Consider the following 13,320-nt stretch of genomic DNA (forward strand, 5'->3'; position numbering starts at 1 on the left):
ATTGAGATAATGTCCTTCATCAACACTCACCTTATAAAAATTACAAAATTTAATTGTCTTTTAGTCGTGAGGGCTAAGCTAGGCCTTAAACTTGAATGGTTGCAAAATTTAAAAATTAGATGTTGGAATTCTTAATTTGAATAACTGAAAATTTTTAATTGTTAGTAGATTTTTGTTTGAAGAATGGTTGAAAAAGTATAGAACACGACATATATCTGTTATGAAAAGAAATTATACAATAAAATCAAGATAATGGTTCTTCATGTGGATCACTCTCCTATAAATGCAACGTATATAATTGGATGAAATTAAAAGTTTCTGGATAAAATGAATTTCTTGGTCTTTTTTAGACTACTTTATCTAATTAATTAAACCTTATATGGGAATAAACATTTAAATTAACACCATCTTCGTAAAAAACAAAAAATTAATTAAAAATAATCATTAGACTACGAGTATATGACATTTTAAATCTAGTAAGGGTGTTCATGTTCCAACCATTAACCAAGCAACAAAAGAAAAAAAAATGCGTAGATGGCATAAAATAAATATCTACTTTTCAAATATAATAGATAGTTATAATTTTATAAAAATAGGATTATTACAAACAAAGTCAAACTCAAATGAGATTAAAAAAAAAAAGTAAACAACAGAAAATGACAAACTTAGGTAATATTTGGAAAAAATGATATATTTTTTAAAGTATATATTAAATTTATGTTATAATTGCAATTTTTCATAAAGAAAATACCAGAATATCAAATTCTCAACCTCAAAAAATAGTCACAGTTATAAAAGTCGATGAACAGCAAAAAAGAAGTATGATCTGAGTATAGATCTCTGAGGCCCTATTAGACTTGTTTATATATATATATATATATATATATATTAAAATCTGAATATATGTATACGTATGTATCTATTATATACAAATATATATATTTTAATGTTCAAGTTGCACATATTTCTTTGTTTTATAATTTTATTTTTCATGACATTTTCAAAATATAAACCAAAATTTGACAAGTATTTAAAAAAATTAAATTTTGTTTTTAAAATGTGTTAATTTTAAAAGATGTGCACAAATACCCAAAGAACTTACTACCTACTTGTTCAAGGGAAAATTTAATAATTTTCTTTTCTTTAATCTGCAGTTAGATTTACAAATTTCGGCTTTTTTAGTAGTATCTGTCCTTCCCGACCTGCTGTCGTCAACGGTCCGCTTCCATAAATGAGAGTTGGTCTTCCTAGCTCACACTAACCCCTCAATTTTGGATCCAATTCGGAATTTTCCTTGGGAGGTATCGGGAAGGAATTGAAATGTAATAATAATATCGATTCATACGGATACGGAAGAAAAGGTTCTCTATTGATTTAAATCAACCAATTCAAATTTATTATTAATTTTAAAACGATTTATTTTGCTCAAGTATATAGAATTATATTTATTTTTATAGGCAATTATAGCTTTTAAAAACTTTTTAAGTTTTTAGAGGTTAATTTTCTCACTATATAAATAAAGATAGACTTAAAATCTTGATTCAAGAGAATATATAAATACATATTTAATATATTAGGAAAAATGAATGAGTAGCAAAGTTTTTTTTTTATGTATTTCAAAATATGTCACATGTTTTCTAGAATTTTCAAATAATATATCAATATATATTTACATTATGAAATATGTATATCATTTAGGTAAGGCTACAAGCTTAAAATTGGAAATTTTTTTAAAAGAAAAATATTATATATTTGAAAAAACTAAATGTAGTTATTATTTTCCAAAATATTTTTGCTACATTTACAACTACTTCTATCATTTGTTTTCCCAAATAACCTAACCTCCCAAATAACCTAACCCAAATATTTCATAGTTAGGCCAGATTGAATTAATTATTCAATAAGAGCAGTATGGATTACAAAATATCTCACCACAACCGATGAACACTCTATTGATTATACGAGCTTCATAACATGGATCAAACAAATCTAAAATGTGCTCAAAACGAGAAAAGGAAAATGGCTCAAATTCCTCCTAATGTATTTTCCATTTAGAAAATGTAAAACAGTTCTGCAGTTCTAAGCAAAAAACTTAATATAAGAAAATTGAGAATGCAATCTGATAAACTTGGAATATAACAAACCAACAACCAGTTCATATTCTACCAACAATGAGACTCAAAAAGGATGGGAAACAAGGAAATATATTTCCTATAATGTCAAAAATTTTGTCCTCTGAAAAGAACCAACAGTTTCCATATCACTAGTCACCAACAACCAAATAACTGATTAACATAACTTCATTTTGGGGTGAAAAAAAAAGTAAACTAAAAAAAGGACTATTAAAAGGTAGAGAACAGAATTCTGCAGATGATCCTTGGTGATAGGCACAAAATTCCAGCAATCTCACTTCTTCTTTCCTGCCTTGGCAGCATCCGAAGCCTTGGTCTGTAAAAAGATATCAAACAATTTTTTTATAAGAAACCGAGACAAGGAGCAGTTTAACATTACATCATATCATCAACTAGCCACAAGGATTTACTTACCTTCTTAACTCCACGGATTTTCTTGGCTCTGTTTTTCCTTTCCTTCATCTGCTTTCTGGATTTTTCTACCTTAGTGTCAAGTCCATTCTGACATAAGAAAAAAAAAGTCAGGTTTCAGAAATACCACTCAATTGCAAAAACTAAACGTAAGAGAAAAATTGTCAAATGCTGCACGAAAATAGATTGTAAGTTACCCTGATTAGCCTGTATTTTGGTTCATACTTCTTAGCGTTCTCAACAGAATCATATATCAAACCGAACCCAGTAGATTTTCCACCACCAAAGTGAGTTCTGAACTTGAAAACAAAGATAGCATTTGGGTCTTTCACATCATAGATTCTAGATAACTTCTCCTTCAGCTCAGCCTTTAGACCAAGAAATAAACATAAAATAAAATGAGCACCAGATGAAAAATGCATAACATAATTAAGCACCATGTATGCCAGAGCAATAATCTTTCAATGGAAATTGGCCAAATACACAAAAAGAATAGAAAATTGTAGAATTCTCCTTCATTAGTCTTACAATCAGATCCAGAACAGCAATATTTGTAGAAAGGTTAAAAAAACAGCTATTCAAAGAAAGTTGAAAAAATAGATGAACTGAAAAGGTTTTTACCTTGGACACATTGGGTCTGCCTGGATGAAGCACATCAATGACCTACATTAAACATGGTACAGAAAGTTACAAAACAATTTCAAAATTTCTTCCAAATCCATAAAAGGCAGAAACTCAGACAGTTTCAAAAAGCAAAACTTGGGACGAAGTCTCTGAGATATCAAGTAACATAAATCCCCAGCCTTTAAGCAATTACTCACAGTCGTCGTTAGAGGAGCAACACCCAAAACCCTAAACTCCAAATCATATGGAAACCAAAGGCTTAAGAATCCTGAATGACATCAGGGTTTTAGATCATACACAAGAAAAAAAAAAAGAAAATGCCGAACCCCTTTCAGCGTCAAACAAATGCATCCCAGTTAGTTCAGTACTATACCAAAATCCATACACGAACGAAGTCCGAACTCAAAACCCAAAACGAAATTAAAAAACAAGTCCAGTTCCATGTAAAGTTTCAGCATAGTAGAATCAAACGGTGCAGTACCGCTCCAAATCGAAGCCGAACAGAAAAAATGCGGACTGATGCGAAAAGATCTAAGAAACTCACAAATTGCTTCCTGGAGAGAAGCCTGTTGGTCATGAACTTCCTGGTCCGGATGGTAACTGCCTTGTCCGCCATGGCTGAAGATGCTCCGAAGAGAATGAGAGGCCGATTAGAGCTCGAAGAAGGGCGAAGGCGCAGAAGGAAACGGCAGCTCTCAGACCTTATGAGGGATGATAAAAGGGAGTGCGGCAAAACCCTAGCTGGTTTAATAAACTCCATGCGGGATGGGCTTTTGGGCTTTTTGGCCCAAAAGTAAATTATTGGATCTCATTTTGGGCCTTTTATATGTTCTGGACTTTCGCAGTTCCCTTTGGCCCAAAGATTATAGACCTCATTTTGGCCCTAAGTTGCAAGTAGAAAACCTTGAATTGGTAGCCTCTTAGAATATTTGTTAATTTGAAAAAAAAGCTATTAATTATTTTTTTTTGTAGTACAACATGTGGGGGTGATATATGTCAATTACTGTTAAACTATGCTCGCTTTTGGCAAAAAGCTTTAATTATTGATTAACTTATAGTAATTGATTAACACAACCCTAATTTCATTTAATATGATAATGAGTGGACAGACATGAAGATTCGAACTTCTAACCTTTAAAGAGGTTGTTGGGCACTAATCAATTAACCAACGTATCGTTAATTATAATTATAACCATTACTATTAACTGCTGGAATGACTGTAATGGTCAAACCGAATATGGCTCAAGTGGTTAAGACACCTAAAGGTCATGAGTTCAAACCCCACCCCAAAAGTTATACTAAAAAAAAAAGACTATAATGATTGATATGCGTGTTCTAAGATAAGAATCAAAAGAAATTGATTGATATGTGGAACAAACGGGCCCAAAAGTAAGTTATTGCATCTCATTTTGGGCCTTGTAATGCTCTGGACTTCTTGCAGTTCCTTCTGGCTCAAAAATAATGGACCACATTTTGGGCCCAAGTTGCAAGTAGAAAAACTTGAATAGGTGTTTCTAATTTTTTTTGATATACCCGTGGTAGGCCTGCGCCGGGGAGCATAGCATAGGCGGGAAAGGGAGCCCGACGACCTTTTAACCTTTATACCCCTATAACCGAAATGTGTTCTAAATTATTTGTAAACAAATATTTAAAAGAAGCTATTAATTATTGATTAACTTTAAAGTATTGGATCAACACCAAATTTCATTTTAATACCATAATGGATTGATAGACATGAGATTCCAAACCTCTGATCTTTAAAGTTGTTGGTGCTATAATCAATTTAACTGTGTTTAGATTAACCACTTAAACTAATAATCAACCAACATATTCTTCATTAACTTGTTAGTCGTAAGTATTGATATGTTTCGAGATAAGATTCAACAAAAGAAATTGATTGACATGTGGAACAAAAGTCTACTCAAATGGGGGGGATTGATGTTATAATAAGAGTGAAAAACAACACCCTTTTGTATGCTTGAGATCAAGCAAAGCAAGAGCATGTGAAGATATTTGTTTGTTTCTCAAAAGACGTGTGGGAGATGGTGAGACACATCTACCATGTGAGTCGAAACACATGATAAAAAAAAAAAAGAAAAAGAAGAAGAACAAATTTCTTCAAATTCCAATGAGGGTTGAAATTTGCCCATGGATTTGTTTTGTCACATCCAAATAAAATTATCATTGATGGGTCTAGTTATCTACAAGTAGGCTAAAAACTTAGATACTTTGAGACATTTAATTCAAATTTGTGTTGGCTACCTTTACTAGATGTTCAAGTATCTAATTTGTCACACATGAAAATGTCGAACATCTAAATTATTTGTAAATGAATAGCTTCAAAGTATTGTTTAATTAATGACATCCACGATCAATTTAAAATAACCCATTTTTTTATTTTGTGTTGGAGAAATTTATCAAACAAATATGAATTTATATAGTATCCAAGACTATTGAAAACGGTTCTTTTTATAAGCGACACTGAGAGATTTGAACTTATGATCGAAGTTTTAAGGTGACGAGATTTTGTGGATTGTGGGTACAAAGTGATAACTTTAACCGCATGCTTTTAACATATCTATTGATTTATAATGAATTTAGGCTTAAAGATTTGCTTACATTATGATATTTTGGTGTTGGACCATATACATCATAATTAGATTATTGATTTTTTAAAGTTTCTATTTTTGGTTGGAGTTTGAGAGCTTAAAAAAAGATGGTTGGAAATGAAAAATCATTTTTAGTTTTGAAAATTAAATTTTTAATAAATTATTTAACAAGATTGTTATCAATAAATATTTATAGAAATATGTATTTCAAGCAACATATAATAGGTTAGGTACGGTTTTTGTTTAAAGGATTTAGATTCTTATTAAATGATTAATAATAAGAACTAAAATATAAATTTTTGAAAGCAAAATTTAAGAATTAAAAATAAAATATTCAAAAGTTGAAGGATTAAAATAAAAAATTTGAAAGTTTATAAACGATAACCAAAAAGGGTTGGGAAATTGGAACTAAAATTATTTTGAGTTTATTTTCATGATAGTGATTATAATTGAAGAGAGTTGTAAAGAATATGATTTTTTTTAGGAAATAAATAGTATATTATTTTCCATTAAAAAAGACATAATAAAGTAGAAAGAAACCCAAAAGCAATCCACTCCTCAATATTGTACAACTTTGAGAAGATATACCTAATCTCACTATCAAAGTACAATTCAAAAAAAAAAAAAACCCAATATTTTTGCCAACCTTGTCAAGTTGTCCACAAAATGCATTTTATATAACCTTTTATTTCATTCTCGCTCCACACCTCTAAGACTATTTTTAAATTTATCTTTAGTTTATCATCATGAACATAGCACAATGATAATTGATGTGTATTCTTTCCCTCGAGGTCGAAAGTTTGATCTTTCATATCTTAAAGGAATCGAACTATCAATATTTGAAATGATATTAAGATGCTACACTAATTATGCGGAGATTGACAAAAATTGTTGTATTTGATACTAAACTAAAATTTATTTCAATATCCGTAATTTTAATACCGTGTAAATGTTGAGCATAAGTCTCATGATTGACTAAAATAATAATATGGTCTTGTTGCTTAAGGGATTGTTTCGTGTGTGAATTCTTTTAAAATGAGATTTTGCACTAAGATTTATGTTCCTTTTTCATGATCAATACAAGAAAATAAAGAATTTCATTTTCAAAGCAACTTGGTCAATAACCTAAAATTAAATCGAAAGTATAAGATATAGGTCTTTCGAATATTAATTCTTTTTTTCTTTCTCTTTTACACACAAAGAAAAGTATTTACGTTCTCTCTCTTTTACACACAAAGAAAAGTATGTTCATACATACGCACATGAATTTAAGTCAACCATTACTTACTCAGTCAAATATCATAATTATTTAATGGATATAATAATAAAATATTTCTTTTTTATCCTTTTTTTATTTAATAAATTTCTTGAAAAGTTGGAACATATTTTTCTCAAGATTTGGTCCAAAGTACATGATAATTATGTGTCATTATCTTTCATTAATAAATTGTAGATATTGAACCTTCCAAATGGGTTTCCTTTGTGAAAGTTACCTGATATAGTACTTATTATAAAATAAAGTAAATACCATTGCCATTTAAATATTTGATCTTCACTTAGACATATGGTGCATTAGGTAAAGCACCCACCTCATTCTCCCTCTAATATTTATCTTTAATATGATATTTATACCTATAACATATCCTCTAAAGCAACTAATTTGCGATCAACATCGTCATTAAAATTATTAGAACCACGTCTCTTTTCTACACCACATATCATAATTTCAAATAGTTTCCTTCCATTGATGACTTGAATATAAAGTTAGTAACTTTTACATGATTGAATGATACGTATAAATTTGATAAGTCGGTGAACTCGTCTAATCTTCTGAAACAACTATATGACCTTACAAATATTTGGTATTAAAAAATGTAGCCGAATGTTATCTATAGTTTAAATCATTGATCTTAAAAATATCTGGATTTACATTTGCTCTTTCTACCAGTGAGCTATCTTGTCGTGATTGTGCTTATTGGTCGTGACTTTACACTATGTTACAAAACAACAAGTACATTTTCTTTATGAATGATTCATATCATAATGTGGGCCAGGGGTAAGGCAAAGTATTCTAAGTGTAAATGAGGTCATCAGGTGGACCCAGAAAAAAAAGTGAAATGATCTTCTAAGTGATGTGGATAAACTTTGTGAGGAGAAAAGTGTTTGCATGGCCACATAAAAAAAAAGAAAGAAAAAAGAAAAAAAAAACCTTGTAAGAGACCTTTTTGAGAGCTTTGTCATCATAATCTATTCAGCAAAATTAACTTTTTTCTTTTTTCCTCTAATCATAAAGGACAACTAAAGCACTAAATGAAACACAGTTTCAGCTTTGATTCAGTGGGACCAAATCAACCAACAAGCTCAAGAAACTTTTTCTTTTCCAAGTAAAATCTCAAGGAATGTGGTAGAGAATAAGTGAAAATGTGAGAATTTTTATAGCTCATGGTTTTAACTAGTCTAGTTTATGTAGTTTGTGAATTTAGCAACTACAGCTTGAAATAGATAAACTCACATATCAAATGTATGCTCGACTTCTCGACCCAAAGCTATACAAACTTGACTCGTGAGCCGAAACACTCTTAGCATGAGCATACTAGCATTTTTCTTTGGGTGTGAGTGGGAGGAGACAAAACTAGTACATTCAGGTACATATATGTAATATGATAGAAAGAATTAAAAGAAAATAATGTGGGGATGTTTAGCTCACGATTTTAACCAGAATAGGTTTGTGCAGCCTAGCAAAGAGTTAGAGTTGGCAAACTTGTAGCATGAGATAGATAAACTCATATAGACATATACTCGATTTCACAACTCTAGACTATACATACTTAACGCGTGAGTCAAAACCTGAGGTTTTTGGGGGGTGGGGGGGTGTTGAGTCAAGAAATGGTAAATGTGATATATTTATTTTACTTGCTTTAGAGTATAGAATCCATAAAAGAATACAAGGAGTGACCTTACATTGTTATATATGAACAGCATCAACTGGAAGAGAGATTGTTCTGTGGAGAGAGCTTGGAATCAATGAACCAGTGCAGGCATTTTTAGCAGAGACTACCTTCTCCACAATAGGGGGTTCCACGGCCGTGCAGTTTCGGGCCCTTTGGGCATCCAAACTGCGAAAGCTATTATTGATATAAAGATCACTATCGATACTACTTCGGTTCGTGTCTTGAGCAGAACTGTCAAGGACTTGATTGTGGTTGCCTTGCACGGTTCCGTTTTCTGTTTTCTGTTTTCTGTCTTTATAACTTGAAGATTTTGACAAAATCCTTAACTGTTGATCTCTGAGCTTGCTTAATTCTATTTGGTACTTTGCTTTAATCCATCTCATTTCTTGCTGGATATCATCCTCATACTTACTTGGAAGTCCATATAATGAAGGGTTTTCCGAGAAAGAAAGGGAGCCCATTAGGTTCTGGGTCGAGGTTCTCGTATTCGAAGTAGTCTTGCTTTCCAATATCGTTTCTTTTGCATCCGTGACCAAAACTGGTCGATCTGTTTTCTCGTAATCTTCATCCGAATGGCTGTTTCTTGAGCTCATTGAACTAAGTTCACGGCTTTCATGCTGTCCCCATATTTCAGGATAATTCAGGCAATCCGAATGGTTCAACACCTTCGGTCCACCCTCAGCCACATGATGCTCGGACTCGTCGGCTTGATACATGATCTCCTCAAAACGACCGTGCATCGAAGCATATCGATGTCCACAGCATTGAGCTGCCTCTGAGTTCTTTCCACCAGGATCTCTCAACAAAAGACCATTCGAAGCATTGTTGAAAGTAGCACAATTGTGACAATAGCTTTGATTCGCAAAGCGGGGCGTTTCCTCAATTCCTGGACCCGGCCTCCATCCAGGCACCAACGATGCGATCTCTCCATCAATCATATCGGCAATTCTGGTCACATCTTGATCTGTAATATCCAGCTCTGCTACCATTTCTGTTGCAACACTTAATGCTGTATCCGTCTCAACATCAAATGGGAAATATATGTTCCTGATACGCCCTGCAAACGAACTGGTTTAGATTCTATGTTCGATCACAACCGAAGGATAATAATTAGTATAAAATGTTTTCAACAAAGAAAGAGTGAAGATATTTCAACCTTCTTTATCTGCAATTCTGAGTCTTAAGAAGATGCCACCACCTTCTCTCATTTTCCCTTTAATGCTAATATCAACATCTTCAAAATGTTCACCTTCACAATACTCAAAAAGTTCAATTCCATTGGTTTCGTTATCAACAGGATGATAACCTGATTCACTTGAAGCTTCAAAGCTATAATCATATGGATATCCGTTACAAAAGGAGCTATCACTTCTATGAAGTTCGAGATAAGGCTGTCGTAGGAGAGGACCGACGTCATCCAATCCTCTCCCATAATCGACAGGTCTTAAATCATATTCACCATTATCGACTTGAAGAAATGGGTCATTCAAAAGCTCCACTGCTGAGAGCCTAAATGAAACAGTTGCCAAACACTTATCGATGAACTGCCGCACTTCGAGATCCTTCACCTTGTACAAGGCATCTGGTTTTTTCCCCTAAAAATCTATAACACGTTAATCTTGTGCACATGAAGCATAAAAACACGCACACGGGAATGAAAAAAGAGAGAATCTTCTTACAGATATGACTTTCTTGTAGATCTGAGCCGGGTGAGTGCATTCGCTGTATGGATATTCGAAAGTTATCATCTCCAGAATGCACATGCCGAATGAGTAAATATCAACCAATTCATTATATGCCTCTGCATACACTTCTGGAGCCATAAACTCTGGTGTCCCTGTGAATCCATGACAAGAAACATCTCAGATCAGAAATATCTACTTTTTACTCAAAAAAGAAATCATCAATAGCATGATCTTTCAGTTGATGGTCTTCTCCAAATCAAACTTTGAGGGGATATATAATAAGCTTGAGTTTGTATAAACTGGATTTAGGTATAGGTTATAAAACATCTGACTATATGTAATTTACATTTAGTTTGCTTTTCCATGCTAGATCGTCATAGATTGAACTCATTTCTCATTTTTTCCACTGATGTTTAATAAAACTGTCTGTATATCCCAATAGGTGGTTTTCAACTTCCTCGAGTTAACCTATAAGGCGAACAATCTCGAACGGAGACAAATGGGGGGGTAAAAATCAGAAGCCATACCCACACAATGATCAGCATGGGATTTCCTAAGGATTGCTGCAAGTCCAAGATCACCAATCTTAACTTCCCCTTGGTTGCCATTAACAAAGATATTGTCACACTTCAGATCTCTATGGATTACAGGAGGCTCATGGCTATGCAAATAATGAAGCCCCCTCAATATCTGCCTGCACCAATGCTTCACTGCTCTAATATTTACTCTCTTATGCTTCAGCCTATACCTATGGCAGAAGAACAAAAACCCACCAAAATTTGTCAAAAAAATCCAAAGGACCAGAAATCCCACTATATTGGCAAAAAACTACAGAAAAACCATCCAAGTTTTATAGAATACTAACTGTCTAAGAGTGCCAGAAGTGAACATTTCAGTAACGAAATTGATGTTTCTATTGGCAATATCAACCCAAGAAGTGTAGAATTTCATGATGTTCCTGTGCTTCAATGTCTTCAAAAGATGAATCTCACAGTAGAGTCTTTCTAGATCTTCTGGACTCTGCAAGAAATCGTAGAGCTTCACTTGATTCCAAGCCACCTCGATTCCTTCATATTCATCAAATGCTCTGTAACTGCATAAAACCCAATTGGAGAACCAAACAAAAAAACCCTTTAAAATGCTTCAAAAGAAGATGCAAATATCTAGAAATGGCGAAATGGGAAGCCCATAAAATGGCAAGAAAATCGAATCCCTACACTGTTTTTGAAGCCCCTTTTCCCAGAATTTCATTGTACTGCAGACAAGAACAAAACGCAAAATCAGAAAAAGGAGAAGAGAGAGAAAGAGAGAGAGAGAGAACCATACTCTGCCATATCTGCCAGTGGGATCAATTTCGACGAATTCAGAGCAATCTGGCTCAAGATCTGAGAGACCATCCATTTTCTTCCCTCTAAAATTCGAGCTGTTGATTGATTCTTGTTCAATATGATTAAAATTGAAAAGGGTTGTTCAGTTCCAACGCACTCCACAAGAAGGAGCAGAGAGAGAGAAGAGAGAGAGAGAGGGGGGGAACGGGATTTTATAACATGAACCAATACTTTCTTTTTCCCACAACCCTTTTAGAGTGACTGAGGGAGGAAGACGAGGATTAGAATAAGGAAAGAAAAAAAAGGATCAATTATTATAATTATGATTCAATCGAGAGAGAGAGAGAGAGAGAGAGAAACCACGTTGATCCACAGGCAAGAACAGTGCCATCCTTTGAAAGTAGGAAGAAATAGCCATCCAACCACCACTTCCCAGAATCTGACAATTATAGAGAGAGAAATGGAGAAAAATAAGAGAGAAATGATACTCTTCCGAGTAGAATTTTAATTTTTTGTTTTTATAGCCTAATTCAATACATATATTTGAATTTCCAATCTCACACCTTGTATTTTTTAAAAAAGAAACTTTTCATTGGTATTTTTACTTATTCATCCCCATATCTTCCAAAAATAGAAAATTAGGAGGGTACTTTATAAACATATGGACCAAAATAACATATTTTATTTAGACTTGTCATGTCTACTATCACTAGTTATTTAGATTTTAATTTTAACTATAATCTTAACTCTATTTATCGATCGAAACAAGGTATGATTTATTCGATTGAAAGCATAAGTCAGAAATATTTACGTGGTTTTCCATATTTTTTTATATTTGTAGAGTTCTATACATTCTGAATTCAATTTCCAGTTTTTGGTGGTTGAGATTCATGGACAACACAAATACCAAGTGTATTAATATTTCCATATATTATGTCATAAAAAATTAATAAAATATAAAAAATGTCAATAAAATCGTATTGATATGAGCATAAAAGTAAAAAGAAAAAAGAAAAAAATAAATTTTATTCAAACGAGATGAAATATTTATTTGTTAATTCAGATCAATTTTATAAATTATATAAATGTTGGAGAAATGTCCATTGAAATTAATATTTTAAAGATACTTTTCATAAAATTGAGATTTCGAAATTTAAAACTTTGGATTTGATGAAAATTGAGTGATTTTTTGAAAGGGCCCACAAGAGATTTTTCTTTCTGCTAAAAGATGACCATGGTGACAAAGAAAAGAAAGGAGTTGTTTTTGTTTTTTAGGGAAGGAATTCATTGGCAGTCCTTTTACATTCTGTTTCCTTGAAGAAGTCATCAGATTGGAAAATTAACTTTGAATATACAAAATTATGAAAATATATATATAAAAAAAGTTGGCATCTCTCATAATTTTCCTTGTTGGACATTGATATCAACTAAGAACTACAAAACAAAATAAAAAATTTCATATTACAAAAGATGTTGGAGTTAAATATGGTTTTGGTTCTGGGTACTTCAATTTACATTTATTTTTCGTTTTTGGCCCTATAAATTTTATGTTATTCCTGATGACGCAATAAGAAGCATTT

The 13,320-nt window shown here is 32.4% G+C and overlaps 2 protein-coding genes across 2 annotated transcripts; both read right to left on the reverse strand.

Moving 5' to 3' along the window:
- Positions 1-2,186: 2,186 nt before the first annotated feature.
- On the reverse strand, positions 2,187-3,896 carry LOC111013098 (Ribosomal protein S24e family protein). The gene is made up of 5 exons (XM_022287473.2): positions 3,712-3,896; positions 3,165-3,206; positions 2,741-2,911; positions 2,547-2,633; positions 2,187-2,448 (listed from the first exon to the last, which is right to left on the reverse strand). The coding sequence occupies exons 1-5, from the start codon at positions 3,781-3,783 to the stop codon at positions 2,407-2,409; spliced, it is 414 nt and encodes a 137-aa protein (XP_022143165.1). The 5' UTR covers positions 3,784-3,896; the 3' UTR covers positions 2,187-2,406.
- Positions 3,897-8,663: 4,767 nt separating this feature from the next.
- WNK1 (WNK family serine/threonine-protein kinase 1) lies at positions 8,664-12,222 on the reverse strand. The gene is made up of 7 exons (XM_022287444.2): positions 11,739-12,222; positions 11,630-11,667; positions 11,278-11,505; positions 10,940-11,160; positions 10,407-10,564; positions 9,884-10,322; positions 8,664-9,784 (listed from the first exon to the last, which is right to left on the reverse strand). The coding sequence occupies exons 1-7, from the start codon at positions 11,811-11,813 to the stop codon at positions 8,742-8,744; spliced, it is 2,202 nt and encodes a 733-aa protein (XP_022143136.1). The 5' UTR covers positions 11,814-12,222; the 3' UTR covers positions 8,664-8,741.
- Positions 12,223-13,320: the final 1,098 nt, after the last annotated feature.

The sequence above is a fragment of the Momordica charantia genome, assembly GCF_013281855.1.
Source record: "Momordica charantia cultivar OHB3-1 chromosome 8 unlocalized genomic scaffold, Mcharantia_2.0 BLBB01000008.1, whole genome shotgun sequence".
In the NCBI taxonomy this organism is placed as follows: Eukaryota; Viridiplantae; Streptophyta; class Magnoliopsida; order Cucurbitales; family Cucurbitaceae; genus Momordica; species Momordica charantia.